At 41.7% G+C, this 20,199-nt stretch overlaps 1 protein-coding gene across 1 annotated transcript in view; it reads right to left on the bottom strand.

The window, feature by feature from the left end:
- LOC137456979 (kinesin-like protein KIF6) overlaps positions 1–19,405 on the bottom strand; it is a 133,973-nt gene extending 114,568 nt beyond the window's left edge. Inside the window, exons 1-3 of the mRNA XM_068168674.1 lie at positions 19,340–19,405; positions 18,372–18,481; positions 14,779–14,853 (exon numbers count right to left, since the gene is read on the bottom strand). Coding sequence (XP_068024775.1) covers positions 14,779–14,853; positions 18,372–18,481; positions 19,340–19,405 — 251 coding nt within the window. The remainder of the gene's footprint in view (positions 1–14,778; positions 14,854–18,371; positions 18,482–19,339) is intronic.
- Positions 19,406–20,199: the final 794 nt, after the last annotated feature.

Here is a 20,199-nt window from a genome sequence, read left to right as displayed (position 1 = left end):
CACACTGAGAAAGTTCTCCAGCTGCAAAGAATCATTAAGAAAAAACATGATTTAAAGCATCACTAGGTCAATAATTTCAATAATTTCACTAAGTTTCCATTAATTTCACTAAGTTTTAGGTGGGATCCAACGAGGCGGCTCAGGGGAGACCTTATTGATGTCTACAACTACCTGAAGGGAAGCTTGTAGCCAGGTGGGGCTTGGTCTCTTCTCCCAGGCAACCAGCACCAGAACAAGAGGACACAGTCTCAAGCTGCAGCAGGGGAGGTTTAGGCTGGATGGTAGGAAGAAGTTCTTCCCAGGAAGAGTGATTTGCCATCGGACTGGGCTGCCCAGGGAGGTGGTGGAGTCACCATCACTGGAGGTGTTTAGGAAGAGACTGGATGGGGCACTTGGTGCCATGGTTTAGTTGATTAGATAGTGTTGGATGATAGTTTGGACTTGATGACCTGAAAGATCTCTTGCAAACTGGTTAATTCTATTCTATTCTATAGGAGAATTTGATGCAAACTTTTTGTCTCTAGTGTAAATGCTTAAAAACACCTTATGATACATACCTGCATGTATCAAAATACTTGTAATACCTGATGAGCCCCCAGAAAACGTTCCAATTAACTTGGAATATCAAATTATAACAGTTCTCTTATTGTGAAGAAGAGATATAATTTAAAATGCATCAAGTTGAAGTAAATGTTTCTCAATTACTCCACTTAAAACTGCTTAATAACTCAAGTACTGTTATATAAAAGCTTATGTAACGGTAGTTGCTCAAGAAAATAAGGTTTTGGATTTATGGAGACACAATTACAGCATGCTTTCTGTTCTGCCCTTTGGACTTTGAGAAACTGATGGAAAAAAAATAAAAATCGATCACTGATTAAAAAAGAAAGTGTTCAGTATTTTAAAAGTTCCCTTATCAACAGTAAGACATTTTAAAAAATTAAATAAAAATCCTCAGAATCCATACGGAAAAAAGTTTAAAAGCCATTGCATGTAAGGATTGTGAGAGACTAAACCTTGTCTCTCTTGATGTGACTTAACAAAGATAAAATCACCTTTGTTGCTTGCCCAGAAAATAGCTGATGTGTATTGGGCAGACACCACTGGAACAACTCTCTGGAAGGTGCATAGATAAAGATTGCTCACCAGACTGCAGCTTCCCTAGAAACAATGGTAAGAGGCCACTGCTATTGATACTCTCTGGAATATGCATATTCACCACCTGGACTCATATCTAAAAACTGTATAAAATATCTGAGCAACTACTGGCTCAGAAGAAGGAAAACATGAGAGAAGGAAAAGCCCTGGGCAATGCTTCTTTGAAGAAAACTGGAGAGAATACCAGGACAGAGACATTACCAGGCAGCCTGGAAGAAGCAGACCAAGAAGAACCCTCTCTCCATGTCCTAAGTTCTGCCTGCTACAGCTCATGGAGTTGAAGAGGTTGCTCAGAGGACAGCACAGCTGTGGCCGGTTGACGCTGCCCCCTTAAGAAAGGGAATATGGTGGACGGAAGTTGGTAAACGGAAGGAATAGTCTAAACTAATTTCATTGGATGAGTGGGAGGAAGCACTTCTGAGCTGGGACTATACTGGACATTTCCAGCACTTCTCAGTCAGTCTTGCTTCCGCCTCTTCTTCAGGCAACAGCTTTCTGTCCTGGGCTTTCTGCCAAGGCTTCGGCCTTGAGGCCGATAAGATACCAGGCCTGTATATTAACTCCTTTCCAATTAACACAAAACTGCTTTTAACTTCTTTTTTTCGCTCTCTCTCTTTTCTATCCCACTCTGGGGAAAGGGGGGGTGGGGAACCCCCCTCTCTGCCGAGAGGGGTTCACTCTCATTTCTGTGTTACTCTGTTGTATATCTTTGTATATATTGTAGATATTGTAAATTTGTAAATAATCCCCTGCAAACCCTACATCGCTTTGTAAATATAGCTCCACTGCTTTGCTAATTCAGCTTGCGAGTTTTTTTTTCCTTTCCCTTCAATTTTTTTTTTCCCTTTACTTTACAAGGGGGAAGGGAGGAGGCTTCTCAGCCTTATCCTTCCAAACCCACCACATTTTTTTTTATTGGCGTACCCAACGTGTGGCAGATAATTAGTTTAATTTATTATTTGATTGATTTAGTGTTTTCCAGCTGAATTAGCAAACATGAAGGTATTGTGGTTTGTGGAGCGATTATTCTTTTCAATTTTTGGGGCTCTGGTTTACAGGTATTGTTTGGGTTTGATTTTGGATTACCTGGGTAAATATTTGGTGCGGACAATTTATATGTGGGTTATGTATAGAGTTAAATTATGGTATGGAAAATGTATTAATATCCTATGGCCAGTGAGATACAGGAATGTTACCTCCACCACTCTCCCAATTGAGATAAAGAGTTTTAAGATTCCGCCTGAGGAGACAGTAACTTTAGGTGATGCCTGGGATCCAAAAGTGATTTATTTGATGTGTATAAATCTGTTGCTGGTGATGGTAATTGCATATTTACTGTTCTCTTTGCGGCGAGAGAAAAAGGTGTCCAGAGCTTGTTTTGTTATTAAAACTAGATCAAAAAGAAAACGCCGTGGCTCTCGATCAGTCCCAGAGTCATCTAGTGACGAGGACTGTGGAGAACCCGTGTCAGTCAAAAAGAAGGCTAAAAAGTTAATTGGTAAAGCAGCTCTAAATGACTTTGCTGATTCTAGCAAGCAGCCAAGGGCATCGGCTGGTATCAACATGGCGCCTACTCCTTCTCCTTCTTCTTCTTCTCCGTCGGCCAGTAATGGAGCAACGTCACTTCCACCCACTCCCTCGGTGGGACCGGAAGTCACTGCCCCAGCAGCTGATTTATCTCAGGACCTGTCAGCTTCCATTAAGGTGGCTGTAAATTCAAACACAGCTCCAGTTAAGGTGGCTCCTTTAAAGACTAGAGCTGCAAAGGCCCAAGATGGAGAAGAAGAGGTGGAGACTGATCCTGGTGAGGGGCCCTCTACTCTAAAAGATCCTGCTCAGGAGGAAGAGAAGGTTTGTTTTAAAGATCTAGCTAACCTAGTGAGATCAAAGCAGGATAGAGATGAAGCTAGGAAAGCAGCTGGCAAAGGTGGTTCTCAGCTTAAAGAGATCCTTAGGAGAATGACAGCAGGATTTTACGGGCAAAGAATCCAGGGAGATGAAGATGAAGATGACATTACAGACTGTTCGTCACCACGGGAAGAATTGCGAAATGTCCGTAAAGATTTCACCAGGGCAGATAAGGAGCCAGTTCTAGCTTGGCTTAGTAGATGTTATGATACAGGTGCTTCAGCTCTAACAGTTGGAGACAAGTCAGCAGCTCAGTTAGGAACTCTCTCAAGGGACAATGGAATAGATAGACATCTAGGCGAAGCTCTCGGTAAGGTTAATCTGTGGATACGCCTCTTAATAGCGGTTGCGCTGAGATACCCTTCCCGAGATGATCTTCCCTGGAATCCTAAACCCTGGACTACCATAGATGAGGGAATTAAGTGCTTGAGAGAATTTGCTGTTAGAGAGCTACTCTATGGTGAACATGAAACTCTGAATCCTGATGACATTCCTGTGGGTATTGGTCTTGCTAAAAAGATCATCAAACTTGCTCCTTCTAATTATGCAAACATTCTGGCAAGCAGAATTGTGTCAAGAAGTTATGGTGGAACTTCTCCTACAGTTGGCCAATTCAGTGATCAAATGAGACAATTGGAGGATAGCATGACACGTGGTTCTTTGGTTTCAGCCATTGAAACTCTGTCTGGAAAAATTGAGAATTGCATGAGAGAGTTAAAAGATGAATTTAGAAATTCCATATCCCAATTGGCACAAAGGGATAATTTCAATTCTTCCTCCAGGTGGGTACAAGTTTCATCTGTGAGGAATACACGTCCTCCAAGGAGGTCATTCCAAAACAGGACATTCCAAAACAGGTCGTTCCAAAACAGACCACCAAGGCAATCCCGTAGAACTATTTGGATAACTCTGCGTGATCAGTTTGGTGAGAACATGAACCGCTGGGATGGCCAACCAACTTCTAATCTTTTCAGGAGACTGAGGGAGTTGCAAAGTGGCAGAACCCAAGGTAGCAATACCAGAAGGGTAGCTGTTACTTCCACAGTTCCCCAGAACGACTCTTATGGCTCCAACAGTGGCTCCAGTTATAACATGCAAAGTTATAACCCTGCACAATATGTGCAATGCACATGTGCGCATGTTCCCCATAATTAGGGGTGCCCTGCCTCCCGCCAGGGGGAGGAGAGGGATAACAGAGATAATAGAATCTATTGGGATGTGTACATCCAGTGGCCTGGCACTTCACAATTTCGGAAGTACAGGGCCTTGGTTGACACAGGAGCTCAGTGCACCATAATACCATCAAATTATCAGGGATCAGAGTCTATAACTATTCTGGGAGTCACTGGTGGATCTCAAGAGTTAAGTAAGGTAGAGGTTAATATAAGTTTGACTGGTAAACAATGGAGGAAGCATACAGTTGTGACCGGACCTGACGCACCTTGTATTTTGGGAATTGATTTTCTGAGAGAAGGGCGTTTCAAAGACCCTAGAGGTTACAAATGGGCTTTTGGAGTAGCTTCTATAGAAATTGATGGACAAAAATTGAAGCTGTCTGCCAGACCTGAACTTTCTGATGAATCTGCAGTTGTGGGACAACATAAGATACAGGACATTAAATTGCCGGTTGCTTCTCAGACTGTGCATCACAGACAATACAGAACCAACCGTGACTCTTTGTTGCCCATTCAGAATCTGATTCGTCAGTTGGAAAGTCAGAAAGTCGTCAGCAAAACTCATTCACCTTTCAACAGTCCAGTGTGGCCTGTGCAGAAGCAGAATGGAGACTGGCGTCTGACGGTAGACTACCGAGCCCTAAATGAAGTGACACCACCTATGAGTGCAGCAGTACCAGACATGATGGAACTACAGTATGAGCTGGAATCCAAAGAGGCCAAATGGTATGCTACCATAGACATTGCTAATGCATTTTTCTCTATTCCCATAGCAGAGGAATGCAGGCCTCAGTTTGCTTTCACCTGGAGAGGAATCCAGTACACTTTCAACAGGCTGCCAATGGGCTGGATCCACAGCTCAAGCATCTGTCATGCAGTGATCCACGATGCTCTGGAGAAAGGCGGTGCTCCAGAACACATCCAGTTCATCGATGATATCATCGTCTGGGGTAAAACTGCTGAGGAAGTCTTCAAGAAAGGTAACAAAATCATTGACATTCTTCTGAATGCAGGTTTTGCCATCAAGCGAGACAAGGTGAAAGGACCTACCACAGAGATTCAGTTTCTGGGAGTGCGGTGGCAGGATGGACGCCGACACATTCCAGTGGATGTGGTAAATAGAGTCTCCACCATGGCAAGTCCCACAAACAAGCAAGAGACCCTACGTTTCTTGGGGATAGTGGGATTTTGGAGACTGCACATTCCTGGATACAGTCAGATTGTAAAACCTCTGTATGATGTGACTCGAAAGAGAAACCATTTCCACTGGGGACCTGAACAACAAGCAGCCTTTGACCAGATAAAGCAAGAGGTAATTCAAGCAATGGGTCTGGGACCTGTCCGAGATGGTCCAGACATTAAGAACATTTTGTACACGGCTGCAAGTGACAATGGTCCAACCTGGTGCTTGTGGCAAAAAGCTCCAGGTGAGACACGTGGACGACCTCTTGGTTTCTGGAGTCGAGGTTACAGAGGTTCAGAGGCTAATTATACTCCAACAGAGAAAGAAATCTTAGCTGCCTATGAAGGAGTAAAAGCATCTTCCGAAGTGATCGGAACTGAATCACAACTTCTTCTAGCTCCCAGACTACCAGTTTTGAATTGGATGTTCAAAGGCAAAGGATCCACACCACATCATGCCACAGACTCAACCTGGTCTAAGTGGATGGCTCTGATAACACAGAGAGCTCGAATGGGAAATCTTGAAAGACCTGGTCTAGTGGAGGTGATCTCAAGTTGGCCTGAAGGTATCAACTGTGCCAAACCTCCAGAGGAGAAAGTGACTCGTGCTGAGGAAGCTCCTCCTTACAATGACCTCTCTGATGATGAAAAGAAATATGCTTTGTTCACAGACGGTTCCTGTCGTCTTGTTGGAAACAAGCGAAGGTGGAAGTCTGCAGTGTGGAGTCCAACACGCCGAGTTGCAGAGGCGAAAGATGGAGAAGGAGAATCCAGTCAGTTCGCAGAGGTAAAAGCTGTCCAGCTAGCTCTCGACGTAGCTGAACGTGAGAGATGGCCAAAGCTTTATCTCTACACCGACTCATGGATGGTAGCCAATGCTCTATGGGGTTGGCTAAAGAACTGGAAGAAGAGTGGTTGGCAGAGAAAAGGAAAACCCATTTGGGCAGCCGACCTGTGGCAGGACATTGCTGATCGAATTGAGAGAATTCCAGTGAAAGTGAGACACATCGATGCTCACATTCCTAAGAGCAAAGCTACTGAGGAACAGCAACACAACCATCAGGCAGATCTAGCTGCAAGAGTTTCTCAAGTAGACATGGACTCTAATCTTGATCTCGACTGGAAACACCAAGGTGAGATATTCTTAGCTCGGTGGGCTCACGATTCGTCAGGACATCAAGGCAGAGATGCAACATACCAATGGGCTCGTGACAGATCCATAGACATTTCCATGGATGCTATCACACAAGTCATCCATGACTGTGACATTTGTGCTGCTATTAAGCAGGCAAAACGTCTTAAGCCCTTGTGGTATGGTGACAGATGGTCCAAGTACAAGTATGGTGAAGCTTGGCAGATTGACTACATCACTCTACCACGTTCTCGTTCTGGTAAGCAATATGTGTTTACTATGGTAGAGGCAAACACTGGATGGTTGGAAACTTATCCAGTTCCACATGCAACTGCACGCAACACCATTCTCGGTCTGGAGAGACAGATCCTGTGGAGACACGGAACTCCAGAGAGGATTGAGTCAGACAACGGAACTCATTTCAAGAACAACCTTGTAAAGAGCTGGGCAAAAGAGCACGGTATTGAGTGGATATTCCACATTCCCTACTATGCACCAGCTTCAGGGAAGATTGAACGCTACAACGGTTTGTTGAAGACCACTCTCAAAGCCATGGGAGGTGGATCTTTGAAAAACTGGGAAAAACATTTAGCACAAGCAACCTGGCTGGTAAATAGTAGAGGTTCAGTGAACCGAGCTGGACCTGCACATTCAGATTTGTTACGGAAAGTAGAAGGTGATAGAGTTCCTGTTGTTAGAGGAAAGAATCTGTTAGGTAAAACTGTTTGGGTATTTTCACCCTCAGGAGAGGCTAAACCTGTCCAAGGGGTGGTTTCAGCTGAAGGTCCGGGTCACACTTATTGGGTAATGCAAGAGAATGGTGAAATTCAGTGTATTCCACAAAGAAATTTAACTTTAGCTGAAAGAGGTTAACTTTGAACTGTTGTACAGCTACATCGCGTCCAAAGGAAGAATCAACGAGACATCTACGGTGCACGAACCCTGAAATCCCTGAGAGCCCTGAGTCAACTAAGAGACCCTGAGAATCCCTGTTTCCCTTTTCTTCGCTTCATCGGTGAAGAAATGAACTGTTTTCCATTTTTCTCATTTTCTGATTTTCTTGGACTTTTGAATCATCTACATCTGAGCATAGCCGGAATGGACTATGAACTTTACTCACGAACTGTAAATATCGTTTTGGATTGGATGGACAGTATGAACAGCCAATGAAATTGTTTAGAAGGGGTGGACTGTGGCCGGTTGACGCTGCCCCCTTAAGAAAGGGAATATGGTGGACGGAAGTTGGTAAACGGAAGGAATAGTCTAAACTAATTTCATTGGATGAGTGGGAGGAAGCACTTCTGAGCTGGGACTATACTGGACATTTCCAGCACTTCTCAGTCAGTCTTGCTTCCGCCTCTTCTTCAGGCAACAGCTTTCTGTCCTGGGCTTTCTGCCAAGGCTTCGGCCTTGAGGCCGATAAGATACCAGGCCTGTATATTAACTCCTTTCCAATTAACACAAAACTGCTTTTAACTTCTTTTTTTCGCTCTCTCTCTTTTCTATCCCACTCTGGGGAAAGGGGGGGTGGGGAACCCCCCTCTCTGCCGAGAGGGGTTCACTCTCATTTCTGTGTTACTCTGTTGTATATCTTTGTATATATTGTAGATATTGTAAATTTGTAAATAATCCCCTGCAAACCCTACATCGCTTTGTAAATATAGCTCCACTGCTTTGCTAATTCAGCTTGCGAGTTTTTTTTTCCTTTCCCTTCAATTTTTTTTTTCCCTTTACTTTACAAGGGGGAAGGGAGGAGGCTTCTCAGCCTTATCCTTCCAAACCCACCACAACAGCCAACAAGGACATCTCCACACTAAAGCTGCAGCACCCTTCCTCCACAGACCCAAACTGTCTTGGGGGGAAAGGGGTGTGGTAATATAACTCCTTTCCTCTTCTCTCTCCCTCTTTGCTCTCTCCCCTTCTGATCCATCCATTTTGTTCTGTTAATAAATAGCCTGGCTGTTGATATTTTGGCCTCATTTGTGCCTCTAATTTCATAACATGGGAATATTCAAAAGAATTGAGTCTCTTTCCCGTGTCTGGACAGAGACATGGATGTAGACAGCAACACTGAGGAAAAATAAAAAAAATTATGTTAATATTGTGGCTGCAACTATGATGGTCTAAAAGTATAAAATACAGGTATTTAGAGAGAGGTAGCTTCTTTCATTAGACTTGCTAATATAATTAAGAGAAAATAAGATTGGGCTCAGAGATTCAGTGGAGCATTAGGTTATTTTGTTTGTATTACGAAAATCCTGCCTATTCCCTTACAATCTTACAAAGTAAAAGCAAGAGGACACAGTCTCAAGCTGCACCAGGGGAGGTTTAGATTGGATGTTAGGAAGAAGTTATTCATGGAGAGAGTGATTGCCCATTGCAATGGGCTGCCCAGGAAGGTGCTGGAGTCACTGTCACTGGAGGTCTTTAGGCTTGGTGCCATGGTTTAGTTGATTAGATGGTGTTGGATGATGGGTTGGACACAATGATCTCGAAGGTCTCTTCCAACCTGGTTTATTCTATTCTCTGTACCACTGTACTACTCCTCCGGCATGGGACAATTCTTTATAGCATGGACTTGCATATAAATGTAGTTAAAGGAGAGCAACACTTTTTTTTTCCCCTTCAAATCTTCCCACCCAATTATAATTTAATCTGCACTTTCTAGTTTATAAACAGCAGTGATTTAAAAACATGCACAGTGAGAAATTAACTTTTTATTTAACAGTCAGTTTTGGTCCCTATTTAAATAAATGTCTGTTACCAAATTAACTGGTATTTTCAGTTGCTCAACTGATCTGCCTTATGCCTTAAAGATGTCTAGTTCCTAAGCCTAGGGTGTGATACAGAAGTATAACACATGCAAGCAACTCAACATAAATCGATAGATATGTTTACAACCACTTAACTTTCCTCAAGTGAGAAATTCCTCAGGTGAGAGCTAGACAATTTATGGGTAGCTAGTACAGTTTAAAATGTCATTCAGTACTTTGTCCTTGAATATCTGAGACAATATAAATAGTAGTTTAAAGCCCAGTGACAGCAGACGGAGGTTGAAAGCAGACTGAGGTTGCTTTATTGTGGTTGATTTTTCTGACTACATTTTGTTTTAATTTCCAGTGAAGATCATTTGTTCTATTTAAAGTTTATGGACACAAAATTTTTCACTCATTCCTGTGCTCACTGTTAACAAGACTTCAGGGAGGCTTGTGTTTAAATATAATGAAGAACTCTGCTTTCTCTGCTGCTACATTGGTTTTGCAGAATCTAACAGAACAATTGCTCTCAAAATTAGCAGAGTTCTGTGTTGATTTCTGGACTCCCCAGTAGAAGAACCATGTTACAAAGAAACCAGGGTGAGCCTGAAAGAACCAAGTTATTTTAGGCTGGAGCACATTACACAGGTGGAAGCCAAGGGAGCTGTTTCCTATCAACCAAGAGAAGTGAAAGCTATACATGTAGCTAATTACACCTCCCATTGCACAATGGATTGTTACAGAGAAATATTCAAACTCTTCTGAGAAGCTTGCAGTGGTAGGACAAGAGGCAGCAGTCACCAGGTGCAAGAGAGGAAATTCCACAGTTAGAGTAGCTAAGCCCTGGGACAAGTGCTTAGACAGGTTGTGGGATCACCATTTCAGAATATTTTCAAAGCTCTACTGAACTAGGGCCTGAGTGTCCTGATCTAGCGTTGAAGGTAGACCTGCTTTGCTCAGGTGGTTATTTCAACTTGAGTTCTGACATCTTCATTTTAAATGACTGTTAACAAACACATGCTTGGAACAAATATTCAATAACTATTAAAAAAATAGACTAAGGGGAAAAAAAATATCAGAAAATATCAGTAACATTGATTTTGAGACATTGTCATCACTCTCCTCAACTCAGTTCTTGCTGACCTGAAATATTTAACCACTTTCCTTATCTCTGAAAACCAATTCATAATTTTTATATATAAAATTATTGTTATTATTTTTTTTTAATTACTGCTCCAATTTCTCACTTTAGAGGAAATTTTAAGCTACATTTATTTCAAGCTGAGATCCAAAAAAATTAAGCATGATCAACAGTAAGTATAGATTCTATATGTCTTTTGTACCTAAATAACCCACGTTAGCAGCAGTACAGCTGTGACGCAAATATGCCTGCAGGTGAACCACGACCTCCCATATTGTCACAAACATAATCAGGTCAGAATGGACAATTGTTTATATGAATATTTTGACTACATTTTCTGAAAGAAAAGGCAGCAGAAAATAAACAAACTAATCAAACAAGAACATAAAAAACCACACACAAAAATCTCACAACAAACAAAGAACAACCAGAAAAGTGAAGTAGTTTGTGTCTTACAGATGATAAGTCTCAGGGTAAACACAGCAACAGGAAGAAATGAAACTCTGTGGCAATGGGAATATAATCCTGAAGGCTATCAGATCTTTTAAAAAAAATAGAATTGTCATTAGATTTACATACAGCTGAGCTGTTTCTTATTTGCACAATAAGAAAAATGTTTTCAATGTTACTCTCTATCAAATCAACACAAAACATTGGCCATATTAAACCTGAAAACAGAATTCATTTAAAGCACTAAGGTTAACTACTTAATTTCCAATTGCATTCATGATCATAACACTAATCTTTCAAGCATAAGAGTAACTTTGTGCTGTTTATAGACTAAAGCAGTGCTTAATTGTTAGCAAACTGTGAAAGAAGGGTGTTATTTATTTTCTTTGGTCTTGAGAGAGCAATTAAGTTAGTGCTGTTTCTTAAACAGTTCTGCACTGTCGAAGAATCATCAAGCATTTAAAATTAAAAGGCAAGAAGGTGGCACAGCACAAATAATAAAAAGAAACCAAGTTAGAGATGACTCAAACATTAACAAAGAGTAAAAAAAAACCCAAACAAAACACACAAGCAAATCACATGTTTATAATGGTTTGCAGAGGCTGGCACTTTGACTGAAGAAGCAAATTAAGTGAACTAATGTCTGGTGCCTCTAAAACCACAGGCAAGATGACAATATAACTGGACTTAGAGAAAAGCAGTGGCCCAACATCAAAGAAAGCAGTTTTTAAAAGACAAAAGCAAAAAAACACACACATAAAAACAAAAAAACAAACAAACACAACAACAACAAAACAGTAAGAAAAGAAGGTTGCATCCAATTTCCATACATTCAAGAACACACTAGAAAGACTTCAGAATTCTGAATGTTGCATTGCTGGTTTTAGTTTAAATAATGCCCAGGATTTTTTTTTTCTTTGAGCATTCAAGTCTGTAACTGAATTTTCTCATGACTGTAATTATGCATGGCAAAGAGCCTCAAAATGGTACTGAACTATTTCATTGATACTTTCCTGCTACTTTTTCTTCCCTGCCAATACACAGACAAAACCTTTTCCCTTAAAGTGACTCCAACAACAGAAATTAGTGCATTTTCAACAATTTTTCCCTGCAAGAGAATGTTGACTTGAAAAAAACCACCCCAGAAAACCCAAAACAGATAATGAAGAACATTTCACTATGAAAAATCGTGGTCTTTGAAGTAACAGGGCACCTCTTACTCTCCCACGAGGGAAAGGAAAATTGAGTCATTAACTGAGGAGTATAATAAATTTCAGGCACAGTTCAGGTTTCCATTATTCAAGGGAAGAAATTTTGAAATGCATACTTTTGCCTAAGGAAAGGTAAAAATTAAGGAAGAGGATGACAAAGAAGAACATACATCAGATATTGTCTACTCCACTATAAAAACATAAAAGCAACATTATACTTCCATATTATCAGCCACAATACAAACATCAATTAGAATGCAAGCTTTAACAAGTTATAACACTGTCAAAACAGCCTTGTCACTTAGAATGAATTCATAAGCTAATTTTAACACTAAAGATAAAAGCTCAGCTATTTGGAAATAATTGTATGCCTACATACCACTGATTTTTAAAAGCATATCATTATTTTCAAGTACTTAAAATTATGTAAAAATCAAACATGAAGCCTCCCTAAAGGAGCAAGTCAATGGACAATATTTCTTTTATCAGCCAACAGAGAAATAAAGGACAACAATCCCACTTTCTCTTTACTAGAGTACTGTATAGGTCAATTCAACCGGAAAAACTCTCCATATTCTGGCAAAGCACTCCATAGGGTAAAAAAAAAAACAGTAGTAAAAAAACAAAACAAAACAAAAAAATCAGTCTGTTCCTAGTTATCTTTGATATTCTGAGATTTTGTTGAGGATAATTCAATGCATGGCCGGCCACAATGCTTTTAACCCTTCTCTTTCCAAAAAGAGCCAAGTATGGGAAAAGATATTTTCTTCTCTGTAATCACCATTAAACTCACAGATATCTAAAGTTAAGTAAATGAGACAGCCTGAAGCCACGTGCTTGTCTACATTTAGCCTATATCTAAAGCTAAACTACAGCAGTTAATCTGTCACCAAGTGACCCAATACCTCCCCCCACCCCCAACAGAGAAGGAGGGTTGAGAAAAGCAGAGGAGGCCCAGATCAAAATGAAAATAGGTTTAATGAAACAGCCAAACTAGTGCCCATGCAAATACAAAATTTCCTAAGTTACGCTCAGCTAATGTCAAGCAATAACAATAAAGAGGAAAGCAGGAGGCCTCCATCCTCAGCAAACTTTCCTCTTTATACTGAGTGTGACATTTGTGGCATGGGATATGTCTGAGGACTAACTCAGGTCAGCTGTGCTGGCTGACTCACAACTGCTAATGGGTTGCATTCCACAGCCGGCCTAGGATTCTGAAGCAGCAAAACGAGGACATTGTCATGAAGTTAGATAAGTAAAGAAATCCCTTTTGGATGAAAGGCTATAATAAAAATTGTTAAAGCATAATTTACTTATTCTAGTAAAGTTTCAAATTCCCTGGCTCTTCATTTTCACTGTAAGTTACCCTTCTGTTTCATATGGGACATTTAAGAAGAAAATACAGGGAAAAAAAAATTATAAAATAACTAGGTATATTTTTACTTCCAACTAACAATTTTAGAAAAGATTAAGTGTCCAACTGAGGATGTCTGTTTTCTTGCAGTGCAAAACGTGTGATCATAGAATCATAGAATCAATGAGGTTGGAAAAGACCTTAAAGATCATGAAGTCCAACCTGTCACCGTCATCCTCATGACTACTAAACCATGACACCAAGTGCCACGTCCAAACCCCTCTTGAACACCTCCAGGTATGGTGACTCCACCACCTCCCTGGGCAGCACATTCCAATGGCTAACAACTCTCTCTGTGAAGAACTTTCTCCTCACCTTGAGTCTAAACTTTCCCTGGCACAGCTTGAGACTGTGTCCTCTTGTTCTGGTACTGGTTGCCTGGGAGACCAGACCAACCCCCTCCTGGCTACAATAGGCTGAAGAATAATGCGCAGAATTATAGCTTAAACCAATGGATGAGTCAGACAATGAATGAAGAAGTTGTAGTGAGTTGAGAAGTGTTACTTTAGGTACCGACAAGTTTGGATTCTGAGCAGTAAATTTGATAAAAAAAACATTATGCAGAAATTCTGCTCCTTCCATTGTGGGATTTTGTCCCCCACTAAAACCAGTAGTAACTTGAGCAATTTTTGTATACACTGAGCAAGTGAAAGGCATATTGGAAAATCAACCAGTTTAGAGTGGCATTCAATCCACACAGTGAATGTAGAATGTCTTCTACATTGGTCTTAAATGGTTGCCTTTGCAAACTCTATAATATGAACATTGTTTGATTATTATATGGAGAAGAAATCCAAAACCAATGCCAAAATCACTGTGCTACACATTAAGACAAAAATAATGAGGGCAAATTTTGAGAGTATCGGCATGCATTTTAATCCATTAGTGTTTCTAACTTAATGAAAACTAAACAAGGGCATAAGATTTTTATTAGATTTACCACTTCATGGAACTATACAGGGAATTCTTTTCTAAGGCAACGAATTGAACTTATGTTATAAACAAAAAACTAATTAGGCATGGATTTCCATACCTATATCACAAAGAGGCAACAGTAGAAGTTGCCATGTAAAATTCTCAGGGAATTGTTGCTTATCTCCTAGATTTGGACATGTCAGTATTTATAAAAACTAAAATATTAACCCACTTTTACAACAGTGAGACACACACTTGCCATCTCTCCTCCAAATAGTACAAGAGCTATTTTTTACTCTGTGCTACCCCTGATTACGTGCAAGATCAACAACGTACCTTTCTGCTACCGGTTTGGCAATGCTGTCAAAAACCACATCTTGTTTTTCCTCTTGATCAAAAATTTTCTGAAATCTGAAAATATTAAGCAAATAATAACTGCTTAGAATGTTAAAACACTACTTGAGTCATACATTTTCATTTGTGTTTGTAATGCTCAATGTTTACATGATTAGGCTTACATAACTCAGTACAATGTTTTCCCTGTAGTCTTAACCACAGCATGCTGTTGTGCTATTGTACATAAATAGGCTGTACACAGTGCTGCTTTGAGGAGCTCTGTACAATAAAATCCTCTGATAAAATGATGTGGCTTTGAAAAAAATAAACTGTATTCTAAATCTATCAAGAGAATCAGTGTTTGTAATTGGCATCGCACTGAGACCTGGATAAATAGATTACACTATAACCAAATACAGCATCCCACCAGTAGATGCAGGCTCACATTTTTTCACAACTACTCCATTCTGCTGCACAGTTACTGTAAATCACAAGGACATATTTAATTACATCTAAGTTTTGCCACTTCCTGTGTAAAATACCTGCACTTGCCTTCCAGACTCATAGAATAGTTGAGGTTGGAAGGACCAGGCAACCAGCACCAGAACAAGAGGACACAGTCTCAAACTGCACCAGGGGAGGTTTAGGCTGGATGTTAGGAAGAAGTTCTTCACAGAAAGAGTGATTGGCCATTGGAATGTGGTGCCCAGGGAGGTGGTGGAGTCACCATCACTGGAGGTGTTTAGGAAGAGACTGGATGGGGTGCCTGTTGCCATGGTTTAGTTGATTAGATAGCGCTGGGTAATAGGTTGGACTTCATGATCTTGAAGGTCTTTTCCAACCTGCTTAATTCTATTCTATCTACTCCAATCCCCATGCTCAAAGGACAGTCACAGTATATATCACAGTATCACAAGGTTGGAAGAGACCTTGAGGATCATCGAGTCCAACCTATCAACACAGACCTCATGACTAGACCATGGCACCAAGTGCCACGTCCAATCTCCAGTCTGGTTTTAGCATCTCCATGCATGGAGGCTGCATTACCTCTCTGGGTAACCTGTTCCAGTATTTGATCACCCCACAGCAAAAATGCATCTTGGATATCTTCTGTGTTTCAATTTGTGATCATTAATTCTTGTCTTACACTGCACATCTCTGACAAGCATCTGTTTCCATCTTCTTAATTCCCTCCTGCTCCACATCAAGTGTTCAAGTATTTCTACACATAGGTAAGATTCCTGTAAGCCTTCTCTTCTCCAGGAAACAGTCCTAGGTCTCTCAGCCCCTCCTCAGATGTTAGATGCTCCAGTCCTTAATCACCTTTACGTGCTTTTGCTGGTGCCCAGAATCTGAGACAGAACTCCAGAATTCAATGGTACTGACTAGAGGGGAAAGATCTGTTGGCAGTGTAGCCCAGAGGCTGTTGACCACCTTTCTTGCAAATGGTGTTGCAAATTGTTGACTCACTTTCATCTACTAGGACTCTGGGTCCATTTCTGCAAACCTGCTTTCAGTTTGCCCTGAGCCTGACCCGACTATTCCTCACCAGGAGCAGGACTTGGCATTTCACTTTGTTGAACTTCCTGAGATTCCAATTGGCCCATTCCTCCAGCCTCTTCGAGGTTTCTCTGAACAGCAGCACAGCTATCTGGTGCAGAAGTCAAGCAGTTTCATATTGTCTGTGAACTTGGTGAAGCTTCATTGAGTCTCATCACTCAGGTCATTAATGCTAAACAGCACTGCATCCCAGTATTGACTACACTAGCCACTGGCTTCCAGCTGGACTCTGTAGCTCTTATGATAGCTCTCTGAGCAAAGCCACTTGTTTTCAACAGACCCTGCTCCTCAAACAACCTTCCTGGATCACCTGCTACTGCTCACATCTCTAATACACTTTCTTTGTATGTGTTTAGTCAGGAGCTGTTTCCTCATCCATCCTTCCTCCTGCGGTGTTTGCATCATTTCTTGTTCATATGGATGGACTATGATCCTTGAAAATCAGGCAGCTCTCAGGGCCCTCTTTCCAGGGCTGTGCCTCATAGAATTCTTTCAGACAAGTCCCTGAACAGGCCAAAGTCTTACCTGCTGAAGTCCAGGGTTATGACCCTACTTTTTGCCTTGCTCCCTTCTCTCAGTATCCTGAATTTCACTTTCTCATAGCAACTACAGACAAGGCTATCTCCAAGTTTAATACACCTGATCAGTTCTTCTACATTTGCAAATAGCTTCTCCCCTAACTGGCTTTTTAATGATACGTTATGAAGTTGTCATTCATACACATTGGAAATCCTCTGCACCACTTGTCACCTGCTGTGTTGCCCCTCCTATCTGGAAGTGTACAGTCACGTAGAACTTCACAGGGTATATGGAAAAGCATCAGGTATATAGCAAGGCACTATCAACTGCAACAGATTGTGCAGTGTGTACAGTATCACAGACAAATGAGATACACAAAAGGTAGGTGCACATATTCTATCCCACCAATGAATATCATCAGCCAACTCATTCAAACGATTGTGTTCAATTCCCATGTAAGAGAGTAAGAACAAAAGAGAATAATGTTGGAAGTGACCAGGACAGACCACATGAAAAGATGGAAGAAAAATGCTTATTCCTTAACATTAGTTTTACGTTGCCTTAAGGATAGCATGGCATCATTTTCCCTCAAAATCCATTTTATCAATAAATGATAAAATCAGGAACAAATATCAGCATTCATGGTAGCCTGGGCATCTGCAACCTAATCTAGTTTTGCATATTAATCTGGCTGGAAAGAGCAGCTCCTTTCTTCCCAAACAGAACAGATTTCCTTAGCTGATGCAAAAATGACATCAGTCTAAGCTGCAGATGTTTATCTGGGGCTGTTTTTTAATAGGATAGAGCAACACATTTACTTGATTTGGTATTAGAAAAAATAAAGAATATTCAACTTGGAAAAGAGAAAACCTAAGCCTTGTCTTTAGAGGTAGTTACTCGTTTAGCTTTCATCGTCAAAAATTTAAGTTTTCTGTTGAAAAGACAATATTTGACTTACATTGTTGATGCTTATTTTTAGTTTCTAAAGAAATATTTACATTCTACAACCATGGTTTTATTTCCTTCAGCAATCTCTGGTTTTCTTTACCATGTTTTGCTTATGTCTGAAACAATTTCTAAACAGTGCTTTATATCAAGTTGTCTTTAACCAGCCTAAGTCATTAGATCACATGAGTACACACAGTCCTGAATTCAATTTTCATATGCAAATTCAAAACAAGCTGTAAAAACTGAAGAACTGATAAATGAAGTTTTAATCTTTGAGGTAAGACTTAGAAATGTATAATAACTTGCAATCAATAAACAAAATCCCCACTATTTTATCAAATGCTATCAAACTCTTTCAGATGAGGGGCAAAATATGTTGGGAGTCTTCCCCTTGCTAAGGGATTTGTATAAACTTCATTTTAAGAAGTGGATTTTTGTGGTTCTATAAATTTCTATCACTACACATAGAGATACAGTAAAAACATAGTGATACACAGAAAAACATAGTGATATCACTACACAGTCACCTACTAAAAGCAGAAGACAAAACAAAGGCTTTTACTTACTTGAACTTGTAGCTCTCTCGTTTATTATTAACGAATCCATCTGCTAAATCATGTGGCATGATAACCTCCAAACTGGATAGAGATGTCTCATCATTGTCAACTGAATAAATCTAATAAGCATGGATATGAATTAACAAAACAATTTTACCAACAGAATTGTATAACCCTTAGGTATATCACTTAGGCAAGCTTAGTATCTGTAGCATCCTGAAGGAAAAATTAATGAAAATGTCACTCAATAGGTGAGCGGAGGCTCCTTCAGCTACTATGTAGCAAAACAATCACATACTACAGTATCCTGTTTGTTACCATGTAAACAACACAGTCAAGATTTAAAAGAGGAAAGTAGCCTGACATGATTTGCTTATTAAACTGCTTTCATATCCACAGTGTTATAAAACACAAAACCACAGCCTCCCGTGGAACGTCCTCCAAAAAACCTGGAAGAATACACGAGGAAAGACTATAGAATGAGTGGAGCTGGTTAAAACAGGAAGGCATTGAAGAGACCTAACTGCATAGTTTCTGAGGAATGTTTTCATTATCTTTATTATCCCTTGCCAGGACAGCTGAAGTCTGGGAGCTATACATTCAGAATACTACTGAACTATGAAACCTAGTGAACAGCGACAAAGTTTTGCCTGCGGAGCTTTTCTGCAGCAGCTACGCAGGAAAGAAGTCCCTCGCCCGTTCCACCGAGAGCTACAGTCTAAGCTCCTCTACTTCGTGACTGCATTAACTTCGGAGAGCAGTATAGGGCTGCGGCTCTCCGCTCCGCACCCGACCATGCACAAACCCCTCAGCTCTCGTTCTCCCGCGCCGGGCGGGCCCCTCGCAGGAACGGGAAGGGCACGATCGCCGCCCGCTCCCTCCCGCCTCCAGGCGGCCTCGCCGCACGCTGTCGCACGGGACACCGCAACTACCACACGCCAGCCCCCAGCAGCACAGCGGCTGGCTCCCTGTCCTACCGCCGCTTGCTGCCGCCTGCCTAGCGGCTTCACTCGCGCGTACACCCGGATGGTTTCCTTCACCATCGCTGCCGCCGAACACGGAGGCGGCCGGAGCAGCCCTGCAACCCCTCACCTAGCAACGGTCACCCCAGCACGCTACCCAGCGTGCATCGCGGCCGGTGGGACGCGGCCGCTCCTGCGGCCTCCCTGCGGGCTGCCCGCTGAGTCACCTTGCGCCCGTGGGCTCCCCTCACATCCTCAAGTGGCCTTGGCAGGGCTTGGAGGAGGGGCAGGGAGTAACTAGGCTCCATCTGCGAGGGCTGGCTGCCACCCCCACCGCAGGTGGGTGACTGCCTGCTTGGCGCTTAATGGTAGCTGTGCCTGCTTGGCGCTTAATGGTAGCTGCCTACCAGCTGTTTTCCTGAAGGCCAAAGAAGCCCTGTGGCTGTGAGAAAAGGGAGCTTGTAAACATTGTTAGCCAAAAGGTGTGGTGTTTATGTTGTGTGCCGTTGGCACACCAGAAATTCCCTGCAGGATCTGGGATTGTGTGCCCGTGCAGCTCTGCTCCAGCTGAGACCACCTGTTCAAGGCTACTTGGTTTGAGAGGAGGGTTGCTAATCGATTGAAACATCAGGAAGGAAATCTGGGGGGAGATGTACTCTTGGAATGGTTTGGTTTGAAAGGGCCCTTAAAGATCATCTAGTTCCAACCACGCTGCCATAGGCAGGGACACCTTCCACGAGGGCAGGTTGATCAAAGCTCCGTCAATCTGGCCTCACAGACCCCCTCTCCCTTAGCCTATTTGAAGAAAAGCACACCAGAATGCAGAAGCAGCAGAAGCCAGCAAATTCCCCCGTCCCCTGACCCACAGCCCACAC

This window comes from Melanerpes formicivorus, unplaced genomic scaffold (genome assembly GCF_026170545.1).
Source record: "Melanerpes formicivorus ecotype bairdi unplaced genomic scaffold, bMelFor1.0.p_v2 SCAF_151, whole genome shotgun sequence".
NCBI lineage: Eukaryota > Metazoa > Chordata > Aves > Piciformes > Picidae > Melanerpes > Melanerpes formicivorus.
Note: the sequence above shows the minus strand (reverse complement) of the source record. Positions and strands in the feature narration are given on the sequence as shown.